General features: G+C 48.9%; 10 protein-coding genes across 10 annotated transcripts; 4 read left to right on the top strand and 6 right to left on the bottom strand.

The window, feature by feature from the left end:
- Positions 1-55: 55 nt before the first annotated feature.
- FVEG_06474 (40S ribosomal protein S27) lies at positions 56-1754 on the bottom strand. The gene is made up of 3 exons (XM_018894868.1): positions 1568-1754; positions 1267-1329; positions 56-1215 (listed from the first exon to the last, which is right to left on the bottom strand). The coding sequence occupies exons 1-3, from the start codon at positions 1568-1570 to the stop codon at positions 1033-1035; spliced, it is 249 nt and encodes an 82-aa protein (XP_018752013.1). The 5' UTR covers positions 1571-1754; the 3' UTR covers positions 56-1032.
- A 213-nt stretch (positions 1755-1967) lies between these two features.
- On the top strand, positions 1968-3490 carry FVEG_06475 (hypothetical protein). The gene is made up of 2 exons (XM_018894869.1): positions 1968-2150; positions 2203-3490. Exons 1-2 carry the CDS (start codon positions 2086-2088, stop codon positions 2918-2920), a joined length of 783 nt encoding a protein of 260 aa, XP_018752014.1. The 5' UTR covers positions 1968-2085; the 3' UTR covers positions 2921-3490.
- Positions 3491-3680: 190 nt separating this feature from the next.
- FVEG_06476 (hypothetical protein) lies at positions 3681-5550 on the bottom strand. Its single transcript, XM_018894870.1, has one exon. The coding sequence runs from the start codon at positions 5417-5419 to the stop codon at positions 3872-3874; it is 1548 nt and encodes a 515-aa protein (XP_018752015.1). The 5' UTR covers positions 5420-5550; the 3' UTR covers positions 3681-3871.
- Positions 5551-5853: 303 nt separating this feature from the next.
- On the bottom strand, positions 5854-7277 carry FVEG_06477 (hypothetical protein). Its single transcript, XM_018894871.1, has 2 exons — positions 6510-7277; positions 5854-6450 (listed from the first exon to the last, which is right to left on the bottom strand). Exons 1-2 carry the CDS (start codon positions 6937-6939, stop codon positions 6179-6181), a joined length of 702 nt encoding a protein of 233 aa, XP_018752016.1. The 5' UTR covers positions 6940-7277; the 3' UTR covers positions 5854-6178.
- Positions 7194-10245, top strand: FVEG_06478 (mitochondrial import inner membrane translocase subunit tim-17). The gene is made up of 2 exons (XM_018894872.1): positions 7194-7588; positions 7680-10245. The coding sequence occupies exons 1-2, from the start codon at positions 7520-7522 to the stop codon at positions 8067-8069; spliced, it is 459 nt and encodes a 152-aa protein (XP_018752017.1). The 5' UTR covers positions 7194-7519; the 3' UTR covers positions 8070-10245.
- Positions 8478-10081, bottom strand: FVEG_06479 (L-asparaginase). The gene is made up of 2 exons (XM_018894873.1): positions 9864-10081; positions 8478-9810 (listed from the first exon to the last, which is right to left on the bottom strand). Exons 1-2 carry the CDS (start codon positions 9999-10001, stop codon positions 8782-8784), a joined length of 1167 nt encoding a protein of 388 aa, XP_018752018.1. The 5' UTR covers positions 10002-10081; the 3' UTR covers positions 8478-8781.
- Positions 10160-12681, bottom strand: FVEG_06480 (hypothetical protein). Its single transcript, XM_018894874.1, has 3 exons — positions 12166-12681; positions 10565-12098; positions 10160-10515 (listed from the first exon to the last, which is right to left on the bottom strand). The coding sequence occupies exons 1-3, from the start codon at positions 12307-12309 to the stop codon at positions 10415-10417; spliced, it is 1779 nt and encodes a 592-aa protein (XP_018752019.1). The 5' UTR covers positions 12310-12681; the 3' UTR covers positions 10160-10414.
- A 959-nt stretch (positions 12682-13640) lies between these two features.
- Positions 13641-13990, top strand: FVEG_15868 (hypothetical protein; the record flags this gene model as incomplete). Its single annotated transcript, XM_018905094.1, has 2 exons — positions 13641-13783; positions 13843-13990. The coding sequence occupies 2 exons, from the start codon at positions 13641-13643 to the stop codon at positions 13988-13990; spliced, it is 291 nt and encodes a 96-aa protein (XP_018752020.1).
- Positions 13991-14004: 14 nt separating this feature from the next.
- On the top strand, positions 14005-16000 carry FVEG_06481 (serine/threonine protein kinase; the record flags this gene model as incomplete). The annotated part of the gene is made up of 1 exon (XM_018894875.1): positions 14005-16000. Exon 1 carries the CDS (start codon positions 14033-14035, stop codon positions 15998-16000), a length of 1968 nt encoding a protein of 655 aa, XP_018752021.1. The 5' UTR covers positions 14005-14032.
- Positions 16001-16048: 48 nt separating this feature from the next.
- On the bottom strand, positions 16049-17595 carry FVEG_15869 (hypothetical protein). The gene is made up of 2 exons (XM_018905095.1): positions 17248-17595; positions 16049-17197 (listed from the first exon to the last, which is right to left on the bottom strand). The coding sequence occupies exons 1-2, from the start codon at positions 17473-17475 to the stop codon at positions 16220-16222; spliced, it is 1206 nt and encodes a 401-aa protein (XP_018752022.1). The 5' UTR covers positions 17476-17595; the 3' UTR covers positions 16049-16219.
- Positions 17596-18759: the final 1164 nt, after the last annotated feature.

Genomic DNA, 18759 nt, shown 5'->3' on the forward strand with positions numbered 1-18759 from the left:
AGACTCTCATAGTGTAGGTAAGGTTGGTTTTTAATTATGAAAGTGAGCTGGAAGTCTGAGGAAAGCAAAATCTATTTGACAGTAGATGTTTCAAAGTTCGGACCTTCACAAGTCTTATTCCATCCAATCATCTTCGACTATGACTCGAACTACAATGCATTCAGCTTAAGGCGAAATACTTTCACACAGCATTTCGCGGGGTAATTGGTTCCCCAGGTTCTCATGAGAATTAGTTAACATTAAATTACTTAGTTGAGTTGCCTTAGGCATTCCTGGGTGGCAGAGCGGATGAGCCTCTCCGGATCGAGTCATCCGGGTGAGTCGACGACCAGGCAAACTGATAGGATGAGGGGCCTAGGCTGCTGTCGATGACGCCGTATAGAGCCAATCATCATCAAGTAGATTCAACTCAAGAGCGATAGCTCTGCCTAGGAGCTTGGTCGGCAAAGATTATGAAGAGATAGGAAAGTCATAGCATCATAGCAATCATTAACAGCAGTGTGCTCTACGACAGGCACGATAGCATCACAACTCATTCGCATCGACTAGAAACATTCACGTCAACAAGAAGGTGATGTGGAAACCATTGTGAATTTCGCAAAAGCACAGTGACCATCCTCCGCTACCCACTGCACCCGGGTATGAAGCGATCATCAACCAGCGGTTCCACGTCCTCGTGTCCAGCTGGCCTAGCCAGGCCAGTCCGGACACTCGTGAAGGCTTTCTCCAGCTTTCCACCCATGCAGTGCTTTTTTTTCCTTCCTGCCTCGAGAAGACTCTTTAGTACAAGGCGCGCAACGGAAAAACAAAAAGAAGAATGATGTGCCATGCAAGATATCCGGAGACCCCAAACGCCCCTATTCTGGGTGCCCCATCTTCTATCTGCAAAGAGGTTTTTGGTAAATGTTCGCAACGTCGGTTTGTTCTATCCGTCCATGTCGAGGTTGTGTTTTTGCAGATCCGAGATGACCACCATGAGTTGAACCGTAAGAGTCATGAGTACCCAAGGAGATAAAACCGCCGCGAAGCAGTTTACTTCCGTCGGAAAGAGCAACCCTCGGTCAATCTAGCCTTACCACCGGTAGGCTGGCAGAGGACAGTGGTGCATCCCTGGCAGATGACGACGGTCTGGGCGTGAGAGAAGACGGTGGTGATGGTGAAGCATCCGGGGCACTTGACGTCCATGAAGAAGGATCGAGGGGCGGGCACGAGGGTCTAGTACTGTTAGAGTTTTTGTCGTCATGAAAATTTGTCGATGCATCGTACCTTGAGCTTGTGCTTCTTGGCCTCGGCGGCCGGGGAAGGGTTCAGAAGATCAACGGCGAGAACCTGAAAAGGCGGAGAGTCAGCTAACTTGTTCCATCATCTTGCGTATATCCTTTGCGTGTCCAATCCATCATCCATGGGGCCATCGATGTCGTGTTCCATCAAATTGATACTTTTGCCACGGGCAGCAAGATCTTTTCGAGGTCGAGGCTTCCCACGTCCTTCACACACGTGGTCGTCGTCCATCCATCTCCCATCGTAGGTCCATCGTAAAATGCGTCAGAAAAAGGCAGTCGCTTACCATCTTGTCTGATTTTCTCGAAAAAGTCTTGTCGGTTTCTTGCGAGAATGGGAAAGCTTGACGAAATCCGGGATCAGATTTGAGGCTCGCAAGGTGGGTGGGAAGGAGGTAAGCGAGGAAAAGTTCGGTGGCTCTGAGGGGGACGACTGCTTCTTGCCTCTGGGCGGATTCCGCTACCTAATTGGGTAAGCGCGATAGGGTTGTAACTTTCTCACACGTGACGACCAAAAAAATGGGCGGTAAAATTGTGGCCTTGTAGGGTAGCTCGGTGTAACATGGCGCCGGATGGAGTTTGTGCAGCTGAGATGTGCTTGGTGGGGTTTATGCGAGTTATGCATCGAGAGCTTTGCTTGGTAGGTAGGTACCTAGCTGCCTGTATCTGTACGTAAGCCAGTAAGTCATTAGGAGGAGCCTGGAGTTGAGTCGCGTCAGTCGGTTGTAGGCTACCACTTTTAAACAATACAAATTGTACTGAGGAGGCTTTTTGAAGAGTTAATTCTATTCTTCAGTCTCTCAAAATGTCTAATCCATTAGAGCAACGCATCAATGTCCCTATTGACGACCCAAATGCAGACACAGAATGGTAATTCTCTACAACCCCTCCGTACTCCAAGCTAGCTCAAACCCCGCCATAGGAACGATATTCTTCGAAAACATGGAGTCATTCCTGAGAAGCCACCCAGCCCGACTCCTATGATTGAGGAGGCTATTCTGGAAGGGCGAAGATTGGCACATGAGAATCGCTTGGAAGGCAAAGACCTCGACGAGTTGGACGAACTTGAAGACGACGAAGATGAAGCCTTCTTGGAGCAATATCGCCAGAAGCGCATGGCCGAGTTGAACAGCCTACAAAAGAAGGCTTTACATGGAAGCGTATATCCTCTATCGAAACCCGAGTATCAACGCGAAGTCACCGACGCATCACAAAATGGACCGGTTTTTGTCAACTTGACCTCTTCAATGGGCAACAATGTTGAGTCGCGAGTCTTGACTGAGCTATGGAGACAGGCTGCGAGGGAGTACGGCGAGATCAAGTTCTGTGAAATCCGAGCGAGCCAAGCCATTGAGAATTATCCGGATCGAAACTGCCCAACCATTTTGGTATACAACAAGGGGGATATTGTTAAGCAAATTGTGACACTGGCAACGATTGGAGGCGTCCGAACAACCATGCAACAGATCGACAACCTCTTGGTCGAAGTCGGTGCTGTACCGGATTCTGACATGCGTATTGTCAAGAGGAGGCAAGCTGCCGAGGATGCTGAGGAGGAGAGATTGGCTGGCAAATCTATCAAGACGGGAACGGCTGGAAGGTCACGGAACGTTGACAGTGAGGATGATGACTGGGACTAGACGTGCTATGCCAGAAATTCGTGGCCTTAGTTGAAGTGACCATTGGATTGGCCAGCGTCAGACTTGGTGCAAATCTCAATGTCCCAACGCAAGGCCGCAACGGATGTTGCTCTAGTCCTCGTCAGATGTGACAGAATGCCTGTGCGGCGGCACTGATTCATGACAGCTCTTCGAAAAAGATCGGGGTTTCACTCTCCAGTATTTCCAGAGCCTCAAAAACCACTTGCTCAACCAGGCCCAAGACGGGAAAGCGAACTGCATACTCCAGTGAGGGACAGTTTCGTACATTATCCGACCTGGCTATATGGCAAGTTCAAGACGGGACGTTGATCAATAGTTGGGAACCGAGATGCCTTACAGATGCATGCACATAGCAAATACGCATGACAAAATACATGTCATTCCCAAGCCTTCTATCACCACGTGCTGTGGGCAGTGCGATCGCCTGATAGCTGAGGCTACCAGCATATGATCTTCCTGTAAACAAAACCTCCAGAAACTGTTGTAGTTTTGATAGGGATGCTTCCAGGGGAGGTTTGAGTACTCGTTGTACTAGTAGGGTCTTACGGCATATGCTTGTCATATCGAGAATCTGTTGTAATACTGAGCCACATCCCCAACAGGCAAGATGCACAAGGTGACCCTTGTAGGCCAAGAGATAACAAAGATCACAGATCGCTTGTCTTGCTAATCCGGGTTGCCGGGATCACTAGGCTGCGTCCCATGTATGCACTTGAAAGAGACAGGGGACAGTTTGTGATCTGATCAAGGGATAAAATGACCGAGTCCACGAGTGACACAATCTAGCTTTACCGATTCTCCTGTAAGCATCAGCGAAGTTAGCACGCGTGAAAGTAGGCCTGTATATTTATGAAAAGACAATGCAAGGTATCATTAAAACCCCTCTTCAATATGTTTCTCCTTCCAACGCCAGTTATCCAAATATGCTTGCTAGCTTTCCTCATTTGTCACTGCGACAAAATTTCCACTCGGCAGCCCCCAGCTGCTCTTATCAATGTCTCCCGGACGGCATCGCCATGAGCATCCTCGATTAACAAACGGTATCGTCCTCTCGCCTTCTGCCATACTCAACGGCGTCATCCGTACAAGAGCTGGGTTACCGTGGCTGGCCCTGTTACAAGCCCGAACTTCTCGCCATTCAACCCACTTGGTGGTGGAAATGACCATCGGTTTTCGACAGCGTGAACATGACAATCCACCAGCCTCTTTCTGCCTTTGTGCTCGCTCCAGAAGTTTCCTGAGATGGCTAAGCCCCTCAGGGATGTAGTACGGCATCTCTGAAAGATGAGTGCTGGAATAACAAGCCCTTAGAGCTGTCTCGAGAAGACTAGGCACACGGCTTGCACCCTCGAGACGTTGTGACTCGGTCATGGATGAGACTGAGGACGATGGGCAAAACTCAGGCTCTCCTTCATCAACGGGCAGGATGAGTTTTGTATGATCTGTTGGAAACTTGAAGTCTGAAAGAATCCTTCCTGTACTGTCTGAGAGCTGTAGAGGACTTCGACCTAGTGCACGGCTCACTAAACGTGGCGTCGGCGAGGCTCCCGCCTCAGCCTGGAAGAAGAGTGTGTTGCTGAGCTGAGCGTCGGTCGATTCCAGGCTCTCACTTGGTTGCCAGAATGGATTTGGATGGACAACAAGTTTGTCAAGTTTGCTATCTGGCGCAAAAAGCTCCAGCAACTCCATGGGCAAATGTCGTAAGCGGTTATGCGATACGTTGAGTTCCTTCAGATGACGAAGTTTTGCAACAGCGGGGGGAAGTTCGGTGAGCTTGTTATGGCGGAGGCTCAGGATTGTGAGATGCGTTAGATCGAAGATGGCACCAGGAACCCGGGTCAACCGGTTTTGGGCCATATAGATCTTAAGCTCAGGATCCTTCTGCTCGAAGGCAACATCCTTGGTCACGACAGGGATGCAGGTAAACTGCGACAAAGGGCTGATTGTATCATTCGAGACATCTTCCAGTCCCAATGACCAAAAATCAATTGTCTCTTCGCCCGCGTCAAGACAGGCACGGACTCTGTCACGCGCAACTTGTTCAGCTCTTGAGACGCGGCGTACGACGCGATCAAGTTGTGGAAGTCTGGGTTTTGGAACTTCGGGTACTGTTTCTAGTACATCGCTCTCATTACCATCACTGCCGAGGAAGACACCACTGTCTGCCTGTCGCGTCCACTGACGCCTCTGCTTGGGGACGTGAATCTCACTGAAGGTTGAGTCGGAAGAGGTGGGATACTGCTGAAACCATGAACCAATGTATCTCTTCTTTCGTCTTCCCTCTACATAGTTGTCCAATGCCGGGTCATCATCACTGGAGAATACGGCGGGATCACTTGAATTGTTAAAAGTTGAGGATGGCGCGTGCTTTGAAGCGGCATTGCGGACGCGTTTCCGAGGATTGTTGCTGAAGGTCTGCGATTGCTCATCCCACGACACAGCGGGGAGAACAGGTAGAGATAATTCTTCTGACGACATTGACGATAGATAAAGATGATATTCTTCAAACTGATGTCACTCGAGAACACATAAAAAATAAATAATAAAAAGACTTGAAGTGGTGCAAGAACTAAGACCTGGCTTGTCCAACGCGACCCGACTTGACATTGGATGCAGAGTGACGATGGAAACCTAATGGAATACAGGGTTCAATTGCCCCACTGACGCACTGAATCTGCCATGAACCTTTCCGTTACTGGGTGTGCACGTGCCATTGCCAGCCACTCGGCCCCTAACGAGCCGGCGGTTTCAGGGTCCTCACGAAGATTCCATCAGTGAACACGGTGGATAGACCCATTGATAAGATGATCAGATAACGGCAATCTCATAAATGTGACCTCCCTTATGTTTCTTCTTCTCCTCAATTTCGTCTAACATTCATTGAAAGCCATTCTTTGGAATTAAGATATGATCCTGGTAGGGCCATGGCGGCAGGACTGTGCTATAACTTCTTTCTTGCGACCAAAAGGGATTGGAGACGAACCACCTCACAGCCAGCTTACTTAAATGACCACAATGAAACCTCCAACACAATTGAACTCTTTTGGGTTCTCATTAAGGTCTCACAGTCAGTACGACCACAAATAAATATCTGCTCAAAAACCTCGTCAACAATGCTGAATGGATGGGCAAGATTACAAACCCATACTACTACTAACTTATATGTAATTGGATCAAATGTATGCTGGCTACCTTATTTACTCGATTTGCAAGGCGATTGCCTCATCGAATTGCCATTTACTGACTCTCTTTGCTAATTGGTCGACCTCCAACAGGACGAATCATCAGAGGAACCATGACATCTGATGGACCACCCCAGCTTGAAAAGTTAGACGTATGGCTATCTACTTCCTCGAAGCCAAATCTCTCGTAAAGTTTTCGTCCTTGTACTGAGGATTCTAAACATGCCGGAAGGCCCAGACGATCAGCTTCCGCAAGGCCCGAACTGAGCAACAGGGAGGCTGCACCACGTCTGTGGTGCTTCGGGTCTGTATGCAGGAGTTTCAGATCTGAGGGGTTTGGCTTGTCAGAGAATATATCTAATGTAGCATACAATATTGAGACCTACAAACATATGGCTTTCCTTTCATGTAATTCACCCTCATGCTGTCCATGCCTCCGAAGAAGAGCTCGCATGCTTCTGCATTACAGCTCGGCCCCCGATAAGAAGAGAAAGAATGCTGCTCCTTTGTTGGTGGAGTCTCCCAGATATACCACATAGCAAAGGCAATCATCTGGTCTTCCTCTTTCTCTATATCAGTATCGATGACTTTAGCCCATCGACAGGCCGCATCCTTCCGGAGATCGGCAATGAGATCCGCGACTCTTGTTGAGGACTCGGAACTTCTCCCTCCTGGAAACAACACTGCACCTACTGGACTCGGGCCATAGGCAACGGACTCAATGGCCGCAGCTCTATGAGCATCGGCTTCGGTAGCTGGCAAGACTTCGAGAGGCATGGTACACAGTTGGCGATGGTGGGAAACAATCACCCTCATAGGCACAAGGCGTTACTACCTTATATAAATGCCGGCCCCGTCGCGTACTACATCTTACATGGGTTTACGACTTCACGTCAATCTTCGGCGAGCCTGAATAGGCATGTCGTTGATGAGCTCATGCTCCGCTGTCGGCTGGGACGGGATCTGGGGTATAGGCTATAGCGGGACAATATGTACTGACGAGACCCTAGTAGGGTAACGAAGAGTATCCCGACGAACAGCGCCAGAATCGTATCAAAGAAGAGACAAACTCTTGCGAAATGAAATCTTAGTTGAGGACTTGTTCTAAGTCCAGCTTTAGATTGCATCCTCTTCGCTTCATCTTCAGACAGGAGTGATTAATGACTGGTCAAGGTGGAAGCTTCGAGCTGCCGAGGCCGGTTTAAACCGTTATCGATACTCGGATAATCCAACAGCCGCCACCGAAAAATTCACTCGTTGCGCGATTCAAGGCCCGGTTGGCCGCAACCTTTTACAGCGGCCTCACATTTTTCAATTCCAAACCTCGCCGTAATCAGCCTCGTCCTCGAGCCCGAGCCCTCCCCCACCATCACCTCTTTAATACACATAATCAGCCATGGATCACGGACGAGACCCCTGTCCTTGGGTCATTCTCAATGACTTTGGTGGTGCCTTTTGTATGGGCGTAAGTTTAGCCCTTCATGCCATGGACGATCGATTACAGCGACAATTGCGATGAGCGTAAACCGGGACGCAGCTAACATTTGCCTCACTAGGCTATTGGCGGTACTATCTGGCACGGAATCAAGGGCTTCCGTAACTCTCCCTATGGCGAGCGACGCATTGGCGCCATCACAGCCATCAAGATGCGCGCCCCAGTTCTCGGTGGTAACTTTGGTGTCTGGGGTGGCCTCTTCTCAACGTTCGACTGCGCTGTGAAGGGTGTTCGCCAGAAGGAGGATCCTTACAACGCCATTATTGCTGGTTTCTTCACTGGTGGTTCTCTCGCTATTCGAGGTGGCTACAAGGCCGCCCGAAACGGTGCCATCGGCTGTGCTGTTCTTCTTGCCGTCATCGAGGGTGTCGGTATTGGTTTCTCCAAGATGCTTGCTGGTAGCACCAAGTTAGAAGCTCCTCAGCCTCCACCCCAGGAGGCTACTCTGTGAGCCAGCGTCTGACGAAACGAAATACTATGATCAATTAATGACGATCAAACACCCTTCGACTTCCCCCACTCTCAACTCCACCACGACGACCAACAAATTCTCCGGGTCGGGCTTTCGAAGAGCCATGCCCCTTGTATTTTAAGCACCAATATCACCATCACCACGAACAAAAATCTGGCAGACGTTTTAATCCTTTCAATTCGCATCGGGTCGGCGTTCCATGTATAATAGAACAAGATATCGGAAGGGTTTCGGGAAGGTGGAATCTGGTTTAGCGATGGAGTTGCCACACTTCTTGCGAATACAGACTAACTTATGTCTGATGAGGAAAAAGAGAGCGACTGTGTATGAAACCAAGCGACGGAGAGAGGCTTGGGAGTGCACGCGGATCCACAGGTCCAAGAGATATGGGAATCGGAAATTCTTGCTGCAGATATTTATGCTGCGTTTATTTATCGCGGATTGGGTACAGAACGAATATAAATGACATTCCTGTTCACTCTATGGGCACTCATTGCTTTCGCTTGTCTATAGGTCGCTCGACGGCTCATTGCTGAAGATGCTCATTTGGGGCTTTCCCTCGTCATCAATCCAAGCTCGGAACATGCCTCCGCAATTGAAATCCATTAGGACTTCAGACCGAGTCTCGATGACTTGACCATGCGAATCACGAACGACAACACTCTCGATGCCAATGATGCCGCCTTCACCCTCACCTGTCCCGGCGCCATCTATCACCCGCACTTCTTTCCAGCTCTCCGCCTGGGCCTGCAATATGGGTTACAGCCTTGGAACCTGACTCTGGTTTCCACCTCGCCATAGCTGCAAGGGTTCGTAGCGCATTTGTCCTCAGGAAGGAATCGCCGTTGCCAGTTCCAGAGCCACCAATGGATCTCGTGGTTAAGACTCGTTTACCTCTGAGCTTGAGGGGAGTATACATCACAGGAGTCGGAAAACAGTCTGCCAATGTTCCTCCCAGGACGTCGCTGAGCACCAGTGAGGGGCCCGACTCGGTCATGTCATTCTTCAAGCGATCCCACGTGGACGACCCGGTCGGATCACCGTCCTCGGTCCATTCCTCTGCCCAGAAGCCTGACCCAATTGTAGGCGTGTCACCAATCCGACCAGTGAGTTTGTTAGTCAAACCTCCTGTACTGGTTGCGGCGCAGATAACACCATCTTGATCAAGCGCTACTGCTCCGCATGTCCCTTGAGGTAGATACTCAGTCGCACTCCAGGTTGCTTGCCCCTGACCTTTCTTCTCTCTATCAAGAGCCCTGATATGCTCATCCCAACGACGTTGGGTGAAGAAGTAACTAGGGTCGACAAGTTCTAGTCCGTACTGTTGCGCGAGTTGCTCGGCGGCCTTTCCATAGAGCTGTGTATGTCCCTGTGCGGATGGGACATCAAGATCGCCTGAGTTGACTCCTCGAGGATTCGCCTCCAGATCGTCTTCACCATGTTCCAGCATTGCCCGGGCTAGGAGGATGGGATTCTTCACATGGCGGAGACCCATGACACCGACACCTCGCTTCTTATAACCACGAGATACCATGACTGAGGCCTCTAGTTCAATAACTCCATCGCGAGTGAACACGGCGCCGTGTCCACTGTTGAATAGGGGATTGTTCTCCAGAAGACGGACTGCATAGGTTGCGACAACTAAAGCTGAAGGGAGCTTCTTGGATGACTTCTCTGAGACTACCTCATGACTTCTCATGTACTGGTCCGTTCTGGTGATCTAAACGACCAGTTAGATACTTGAGAATACGGGGCTACCGTGGTTGAACTCACAATATCAATAAGAGCTTTACGATAAGCCCGGAACTGTTCCGGCGGGTACGTATCGCGCTGGATATTACCTGCGCCTCCGTGAATGACCAGACGAGGCTTTAGTCTTGGTGTTGTTTGTTCTTGAACTCTGTACTCCATCTTTGGTGGTCATAACCAAGTTGTTGGAACTTAGAAACCAAGATAGTGAAATGTCAAGGGACGGACAACCTCCCCTCACTGATTGCTAAAGATGAGCATTGCGACATATACGGAGCCCCACTCGTGATCAAGCCCAAGATGGACTTATCCAGACAATAAGAGGAGTTGACATATTTTGAGAATAACATTGCCGCCTTTTCATTTAAAACATTATAGATAAGAGTTTCCAAGGGCATACGCCCATAATATTATACATGAATATTTCTTTAATCAACTCCCAGGGTTTGACACGAGTTTCACGCTGCCCTAATACCATGCAAATGCGTCAACATTCATAGGCTCTTTTTCAATCATATCGGAGTTAAATGTCCAAGATTATGAAATCCAATGGCAAGCAAACAGGAATTGCGATGTTATGCCTGGGCCAGTACAATAGATGACTTAACTGCTCTGTCTATATCCTTTGGTCGTAAGCCTGGCGTGCGACCTAAACAGACTGCCCTGCTTGTCATTTCTATACTTCATTAGTTACTGGCTTCATAACACAAGTTGAAGGAGCTCACCTGCTACTAGTCGATTCACATCCATCGTCACTTTTGTCTTCATCCAACTGGCATCTGTGGCCCAATCTCGAGGGAAATATGATGAATCCATGAGAGATCCCATCCCTGCACCAAACTGCCCAGGATCGGTTGCCTCAACTGTTGGCATAATGTTGACGAAGTCTACGCCCATTGCAGGTGCCATGAGAGAAGCTTGTGTCATTGACGCTGTGGTGGTAGCGAGGGTGGTAGGTATCGTACTTTGCCACATACTCGATATGTCACTTGTGGCTTGCTGAGACGGCATATAATGCGTCTGGCTTGACGCAGGGGGTTGCTGCGTTCCGAAGAAGCTGCTGCTCGTTCCTAAGCCCGAAAGGTCTGGAGTTTCGTCAAACGAGCCCATATCAATTTCAGCATCAACAAAATCCACGTTAGCAGGTATCACGATACCCCGTTGACGTAGATATGTTTCCACCTCATCTGCATCAAAGAAGTCCCCTTCAAATCCCTGGTACATCATTCGCATGCGTTTGTCGACGTGGTCACCTTTGGTCGCTTCAACGTCTTGGTTAAAAGGGCCCATTGAAAACCCAGTCATCTCCTGTGGCTTCAGTTGCTGTGCCAGCCCTTGATTTCCTAACGGTATCGCGTTCCCATTGGCTCCTGTTGCAGTATTTACTCCGGCTTCTCCATTGTTTGGGAAGAAAGTCCCAGCACCACCCAGGTTTGTGAAAGGGTACCTCCAGACAAACATTGATTCCTGGCTCACTCTGGCCAATGTGCTAGATATGCGGCGAATGATAGACTCCCTGGGTTCGAAGAGTAGGCAAAATCCAAAGACCTCAGCATATCGATGAGGAGGTGGATTGGCCATCGATGCCAACCTCAGACCAGCCTCCAAAGTTGCTCTCTGAAGGCGGCGACCAAAACTCCGTTCTTGGGGCGCATATGTGGCTGGCGAATGGACATTGGGAAAGGGTGATCGAAGGAAGGGATTTTGCTCGAAACTGATTGTCGTTTGCGTGTCGTAAACAGGGAAACTTGCATTATCTGTAGTTGGCATTGTGATAATTTCGTAAGGCAGGTTCAAGGGAGGCGTAGCCTGTTGCCGTATAGTGGGATACGGTCTTCGTGGAGTAGACAGGCTCTTCTCTTGAGGAGCGCTAAAACCAGGTGGGTTCTGTAACATGAATTCACCACTAGTGCTGGAGTCGGAGCCAGATGGGTGCCGTCCTGGGGGCTGTGACACAACTTGCTCTTGTGCTTGCGCAGAGGCTGGAGTATCTTCGATGCCATCGCGGTTTGAATCATCGGCGGATTTCCTTGTGAGTGAGAGAAACTTGCGGGTTGTATCATTGAGACGTCTTGCAACTTCAGGTGCACCTTCCAGCATTCCCTGGGAAAGAACAAAGTCAAAAAAGTTCATGAACTCTTTGCTCATGTTTTCATTGGCATCTTCAAGATCCTTGACTTTGTCCTCAAGGGTCGTAATGGCAGTATCCTTGCGATTACGATAGGCTCTTTGAGCCAGTCGAATCTGCGTTCGACGACGCTGTGAAGATTGTCAATCAGAATGAGATCAGGCTGAGTGAAGGGTTTGACTCATCGACTGAACTCACATCTTGAGCCGTCTCATCTCTGGTGTCAAGGCGTGGACGGCCTCTTGATCGCTTCTTATTCCGTTCCTCTTCGTTTTCTTCAGAAGCCTTAGATCGCTTCCGCGTTGACAGCGACTCAGGAGCGGTCTGAGGTTCTTCAAGCATGGTGATTGCTTGTTAAGTGAGGGCCTTGTGACCTAAAGTGGAGGGTGTACTGAACGATGAAGTCCGTGGAGGAGAGCCTCAGGGACACGGTCAATATAGATCATGTGATGATCAGCTGTAGTCACAAGCGGTTCGAGTTTATGAGTCTATTGGTATGTGTTAAGAGTAACTGCCGGGACAACGACTGTATGGCTCGTTGAAGCCGGATGAAAATCGGAGCTCCGCCGATTGTGCTCCGTATGCCGGGTTGGGGATCTGCGGAGGGTACGGAGGGTACGGAGCAAAGGCGAGGATGATACCTAGATGAAGGCGGAATGATAGGGTCAGAGACGTGAGATGATGTTGGGGTTGGTGGTGAAGGGGAAAGAGGGCTGTGCATCGGCTAGGATCTCAAATGCCGATCGATGTCTGCTTATCGACTAGCGTCAGAAATTTGATGATCAATCAAGATAGGCACTACCTTACGGAGTACATTCAGGAACAGGAAACCCAGGCTTTGAAACTGCTCGTTGTCTTTATCGGGATATCTTGCAATTGCTTGTGTTGAGAGTGCAAGTATTTCAATGTTACACAAGTCATTGTTGACTGTTCTACCCTCCCAAAACCATCTATGAGATGCAGATATCTATATGCACCAAGACATCAAGCATGAGAGGGGCTTGGCCATTGCTCAGCCTTAAATGGTTAGTGAGTTCCAGCGGATCGGAGCGACGTTTGACCCACTGAAGAGGCAGCGTCCAAAGCGGGGGATGAATTTGGGCGGGACCAAAAGTTGATATGTAAATGCAAGACAGAGAGACAGCAAACCATTGCTTGAACCAACTGTTTCCAGCCTAAGGCGTGCAGCAGGATCAAAGTAAACCAAGATGTTTTCGCTCGTCCACTTATGCATATATAATATTCCCGCAGAAGAAGTTTGCGTACAATCGATCCAATTAGCAGCTGTTCAACCCTCAAAGACCTCCTGCTTCAGGGTAGTCCTAAATGGGTCAGCTTTGCGCTGGACGCACTTAGGTAGGCCACCAAAATGTCACTGCCACTTTCGCGACAGGGGCCTGGAACTCCTACCCACCCACAAACGGCTTCATTATTCTGTCGTTTCATAAGCTCTTCATTCATTCATCCTCACGCCAGCATCTTCAGCACATGCGCCTGGTTTACTCTCTTTGCTCCAGAAAAATCAAACCCGTCAATCGTTGTTGACCCTATAACTAACAAAGATATCGGGCTTTGTCGCACTATGGCTTCTATTTTACTTTGACGGCGCTATCATTTCGCGAAGTACCACCGCACCCCCGACGACGTCTGCTTTACCTTGAGCGCCCCTCAGCATGGGCGACTGGGCCCGGGGATGGACCAGAGTCGGACAAACAGGTCCGACCCAGCACTATGGTCGTGTATGGGAGGCCGAGCGCGAGCTCCAGGAACTTAGCATTATAGAAAGCTGGAATGATGATGATAATTGGCCCGGCATGTAAGCTATTCATAAACGATGAGCTGCACACACCTTTGATGCTGACATTGGTTGCGCAGAAACAAACCGCTCTTCAATGGCCCCGATGCGAAGCGCTTTGATACAAAACTTGCTAAACTTGAAGATTTGGGATATGGCGCATTCGGTCGCGTTGAGAAGGTCTCATACGGGTCTGTCTGTCTTGCCCGTAAAAGGATCCCACGCTGACGCGGATTTACTATCGACGATCTGCGCAAGGAGAGCTTGACTATGCAGAAACTCGACCATCGCCATGTCGTCAAATTGGTTGCCACATACGCACCTCGAACCCACGAATTATGCCTGCTCATCTGGCCTGCTGCCGTCTGTAATTTGAGCACTCTCCTCGAAGACTTGGAATACCTACGCATGGGAGAAGGAGATCGTGAAGATATCCTCGAGAGGCTAGATACCTTAGACATCAAGGATTTAAGTGCCATAGAGCAATCATCTGAAGACCAGCTTCTTCACTCAACAACAAAATGCCCACTCGAATTCTTGCGCAATACAATAGGTTGCATTGCCCGCGCATTGGCCTATTGCCACCAGAATGATGTAAGGCATCTCGACATCAAGCCATCTAATATACTGCTCAAGGCAGACCGAGTCTACCTTGCTGATTTTGGCGTCTCGAGAGATGTTAGTGGACAGGATCAAACTATGACAGAGGGAGTACCGGGGACTGAGAGATGGCGAGCCCCCGAATTGTATGCCAACAACGGTTCCAGCATGCAGTTGTCAGATATCTACTCACTTGGTTTAGTGTTTCTAAATGTTGCAACCGTTCTGTATAATGTTCGGTTAGCCGAGTTTGACGAAGCGTTAAGATACCCATCTAGGAATACTCAGGAAGAACAGCTTCGTGAGCGAGAGCAAAAGCTGAATGCTCATTTGGAAAAGCTTACCTCTCATGCCTTGGTCACTCCCCCTTTTATGTTTACCTACGAGGGCCAAGAAACAGTTCGTCCCCGGCCAGTTGTCAACTTGATTGCTCGAATGATCACGCCAAACCCCAAAAACCGATTACACGCATACAAAATTGATGACAAACTTTCCATGCTCGGAGGAATTCATCAAATTTATCATGGAGAGTGTTGTAAAAGGCCAATCTCGTGGGTCGAAGACAAGTGGGACAAGAAGCTCACGGCATTGACGAGCCTTCGGAAAGAAAACGATCGCTTGAAACAAAAGGTTGCTGAGCTCGAAGGACGAGACAGAACATACGAGTCTCGAGTCCAGCGCGAGGTTGATGAACATAAACAGGCTGTGGTCATGCTTCAAGAGAAGCTAAAGGATATGGAGGATAGGTGTCATACGTTAGAGGCAGATAATGCCAAAAGGAGGAGTAGCACGAGTAAGCCTCCGAGCAAAATGGCGATGCCGCGACCCTATCGAAGCAGCACAACGAATCTTGAATATGGGCCTGGGCTTGAATCGTCACCAAAATCGAAGTCGACACCGGTTACGCCAGCGGCAAGGCCATCCTTTCAGCCGTGGTCTCGGTCTTATCAACGTCTCCCTCCAGAACAGAGAGCCTCACCACTACAACGACAGGCCGTCTCACCGCGACCCCCGAATGACATAACCCCCAGAGGTTCAATCGAATTCCCGACCTCGAGATCGCCAAGTTTCACCAATATTTCGGGTTATACTTTGCGCTCGCGTGGATCTGGCTCGAAGCTCCCCTTGCCGGTTACACCGTCTCGAAGTGAAACGCCGAATCTCAATCGTGACCAAAGCCTCACGGATAGCAGCATGTCCTCATCAGTATTCTCTCGACACAGCATCGAGACAAATCCAACACCTCTGCAAAGCAGCCCAGCCCTGGACCGCAACCCGCTTCCTATGGACTCTGCAAAAGGACCTCAATGGGGCCAATTGTCCAGACAGCCCGATCAACCCGATGCGAGAGCGGTGACCCCTGAACCCCGGCCAGCGCCGTCAGAGTCGAGCAGCCCTGCCTTCTCAATGCCATTTTCTACTATGTCATCCCCGAGAACTCTTCGGTCCGACCTCGCAAGCATCGACGGCGATCAGACACGCCGACCATCTGTGCCCTCACTCCAATCGTTAAAGAGCTGGGCTGAAGTCGCAAACGAAGGGAAAAAGACGCTGAAGATGATTACTCGACCACGCGCGCATTCGAATAGGTCTAATAGACAGCTGGAGGCAGAATCTGTCTCAGAACATGTATCATGACAAAACGACGACGTTGATGAATGATGTGGATGTTTTGGGCATACGATTTTGGGAATTTTGTGCATTTCAAGTTACGATCTACACAGCATTTGCAGCCAAAAGCTGAATACAAAGGGTATCATATCCCATCTACCTCTAATATTGTACATGTCTATGTCCTTTCCAATTCCACTATAAATGACAGAACCTGGGTATAACTGAAGAAGATTACCGACCCTTCTATTGGCCACCTCTTCGCATGGTCGCAATTTGACTGAAGAATTGAGCTTCTTTATCAGATTCCACCGCTCCTAACAGAGAATTCTCTTTCTTGGCCAGCCCTTGCCTCTTTGCCCACGAGACACGTCTACCACTATTGTCCACACTGACTCCATACTTCCTGGCATATTCATCTTCCAACCTTTGTGCCCTTGCGACCCATTGTTCAGACAAGAACGGGTCTTCAAATGAATTGTTTTTCGTTCGTTCCATTTCGGCCTGCTTTTGGCGATATTCTGTTAGGATTGTATCCAAAGTCTCCTTTGCTACTTTAGGATCAATTGGCTTCGAGCCGCTCTTCCTTTCTTCCTTGGCCAGTGCAAGTTCTTGTTCAATAAGACTGCTCACTGCTTTAGCGCGAGCCGTCTGGTCGTTTGTGATCTTCATTAGTTTTTGGTCCAACCAAGCTTTTGTCAGAGTCGCAGTGAAGTGATATGAAGCTAGTGGCCCATCCCGTACAACTTCATCCCCAAAGCCTTCCTTAAGTAGCAATTTGTCCATCATGGCGTCCCAACGATCATCTAATTGAGCCCTCGGCATATCATTATTGGAAACTCTCAGAAGAGTTCTAACAGACCGTCGAAATATGGCTGTCTTTCTACTAATTGCCCGCGAGAACACCCTCGGCTGTGGTTTCTTAATTCGAACGAACGACAGCAACTCAGCAGTGTTACCAGTAACTGGCACCTTCCTCTCGCCTACAAATGCTGTTTTTGGAAGAGGGCGGATAGATGGTTCGTATTTAACAGGCTCATTAGGGGCAGAGACTTTGGTGAAGAGTGGAGGATTGAGCCGTTGCTTCGAACGGGGCGGCTTTTTGTAGGAGGGGGCTTCTAGACGCGATAGATTGGCCGTCAAGTTGCGTTTGCGAAGATGTCGAAGTATCTCAGAGTGCTCGGGCGACTTTGTATCTCGTCCTTTCGTTAATAAAGTAAGAAACTGAACATAGTATTAGACCGTGTAGACCGAATCCTGTCCAAACCTCAAACCTTGTATCCTGCAGCCATTGAGTCGTAAAGAAGCCTGAAGCTGGTGAGTGGCTTATTTTTGGCGAATCTCTCTCTCACTATTCTTGTCAAAGGGTGTTTGCGTCCACCAGAATGGAGATGAGGTGGTAAGGGCACATTGGATGCTGTTTTCAAGAGTGCTCGATAGAGTGCCAATGCGGCGACTCTATGCCGCGAACTGCGCGACGCGACAAAGTGTTGGCGAATCATGTCATCTGCGGTTTGTGTGGGTATGTGCACATGGAGATTACCGGTATCATTGAAGCATATTGGTGTTGATGCATGCGATTAAATGGTGGTGAAAGCTTGAACATAGTGGGGGAATTTTACAGGTTAGCGGCTCGATGACTAAGGACTACCCCGGATTTTGAAGATCTATGGGAGTTGAAACGGCCATCACGAAGGGACTATTCCCGATGTATGTGTGAATGCCGAATTTAAGGCACTCGGGATTAAAACATGGCAATTTGCAGTCCTCACTTCGGAACTCGTTACCTCAGCTGTTTTACCCACAGATAATGTGTGTGCTTCTTTGAGCTGGCAATCCAGATCAGAGAAGAATGCGATGCGTACTGGAAGTTGCTAAGATAAGGTATCTTGTTAACTAACCTTCGCGTATCGTGTTAGCCAAGGTCACAATGCTATTGGTCAGCAATTTATCTCCCATCTTCAGGACTTGATATCAATGGCAAGAAGCGACGATGCTCAGCAAACAAGTACATTTTGTTGTTGATCAACTTGCTCGGAAATCCAAAGGACAGCCGACAACTTTAGGGAACCTTTACGTATGCATTCTAACATCGACAAATGCTAGAATAAGGGGCCGAAACTCAAATCTGGGTTGGAGTCCTGATTCTGATGGCGTTCAGGCTTTTCGTGTCTTTGGCATATATTCAGTTATTAAGGTTTGGCGTTCGTCGCCAGTTTACGAAAGCTAGATGACACCCATTCAAACAATTCATGCCACATCATGGCACATATAAGTAGCCTAATACGAGCTAAAGTATGAGTAGGGCTGCATTTGCTGACTGGAGGGTTGAGCCGCATGTTACGAACCATCCTATCAGAACAGCATGATTTGAGCAGCTGACGATGTTTTCAAGCTTGAAATGCAAATCTCAGTTCATGGCTGCCCATCCTTGTCCCGAGGCTCCCGTGAAGATGATCACTAACCCACACCGGCGAGCTGATCAATATTTTCGTAGTCTCGATAATCAGTACCGAGACATCCGAAACGTCTGGACGGATCGGACAAGCAAAAATTGCCGATTTCCGAGACGTTGCCCAGCATTGATTGATCTGAGATATGCAGCCGCGCGCTTGAATGATGGATCGGGGCAAGGGATCCGTCAGAAAATTTGTGATAAGTGAGATGGTTTTGAGTTTGTGGTGTTTCAGTAAGCTATCATCACCCTGACGTTGGACTGGATGTGGCAAAGTACCTGTACCTTGAGGACGAGAATAGTGTTTTAAATGCCAGGGTACGATATTGGG

The sequence above is a fragment of the Fusarium verticillioides genome, chromosome 2 (assembly GCF_000149555.1).
Source record: "Fusarium verticillioides 7600 chromosome 2, whole genome shotgun sequence".
In the NCBI taxonomy this organism is placed as follows: Eukaryota; Fungi; Ascomycota; class Sordariomycetes; order Hypocreales; family Nectriaceae; genus Fusarium; species Fusarium verticillioides.

Bases quoted from the DNA above. Each gene is read 5' to 3' on its own strand.
- FVEG_06474 (XM_018894868.1), bottom strand. The intron at 1,216-1,266 runs GTACGATGCATC...TAACAGTACTAG, and splicing joins CCAAGAAGCACAAGCTCAAG to ACCCTCGTGCCCGCCCCTCG.
- FVEG_06475 (XM_018894869.1), top strand. From the start codon at position 2,086: ATGTCTAATCCATTAGAGCAACGCATCAATGTCCCTATTGACGACCCA. The intron at 2,151-2,202 runs GTAATTCTCTAC...ACCCCGCCATAG, and splicing joins CCAAATGCAGACACAGAATG to GAACGATATTCTTCGAAAAC.
- FVEG_06476 (XM_018894870.1), bottom strand. From the start codon at position 5,419: ATGTCGTCAGAAGAATTATCTCTACCTGTTCTCCCCGCTGTGTCGTGG.
- FVEG_06477 (XM_018894871.1), bottom strand. From the start codon at position 6,939: ATGAGGGTGATTGTTTCCCACCATCGCCAACTGTGTACCATGCCTCTC. The intron at 6,451-6,509 runs GTAGGTCTCAAT...CAAACCCCTCAG, and splicing joins GAAAGGAAAGCCATATGTTT to ATCTGAAACTCCTGCATACA.
- FVEG_06478 (XM_018894872.1), top strand. From the start codon at position 7,520: ATGGATCACGGACGAGACCCCTGTCCTTGGGTCATTCTCAATGACTTT. The intron at 7,589-7,679 runs GTAAGTTTAGCC...TTGCCTCACTAG, and splicing joins GTGGTGCCTTTTGTATGGGC to GCTATTGGCGGTACTATCTG.
- FVEG_06479 (XM_018894873.1), bottom strand. From the start codon at position 10,001: ATGGAGTACAGAGTTCAAGAACAAACAACACCAAGACTAAAGCCTCGT. The intron at 9,811-9,863 runs GTGAGTTCAACC...CTGGTCGTTTAG, and splicing joins GTAAAGCTCTTATTGATATT to ATCACCAGAACGGACCAGTA.
- FVEG_06480 (XM_018894874.1), bottom strand. From the start codon at position 12,309: ATGCTTGAAGAACCTCAGACCGCTCCTGAGTCGCTGTCAACGCGGAAG. The intron at 12,099-12,165 runs GTGAGTTCAGTC...CAATCTTCACAG, and splicing joins GAGATGAGACGGCTCAAGAT to CGTCGTCGAACGCAGATTCG. The intron at 10,516-10,564 runs GTGAGCTCCTTC...AATGAAGTATAG, and splicing joins TGTGAATCGACTAGTAGCAG to AAATGACAAGCAGGGCAGTC.
- FVEG_15869 (XM_018905095.1), bottom strand. From the start codon at position 17,475: ATGATTCGCCAACACTTTGTCGCGTCGCGCAGTTCGCGGCATAGAGTC. The intron at 17,198-17,247 runs GTTTGAGGTTTG...TACTATGTTCAG, and splicing joins CAATGGCTGCAGGATACAAG to TTTCTTACTTTATTAACGAA.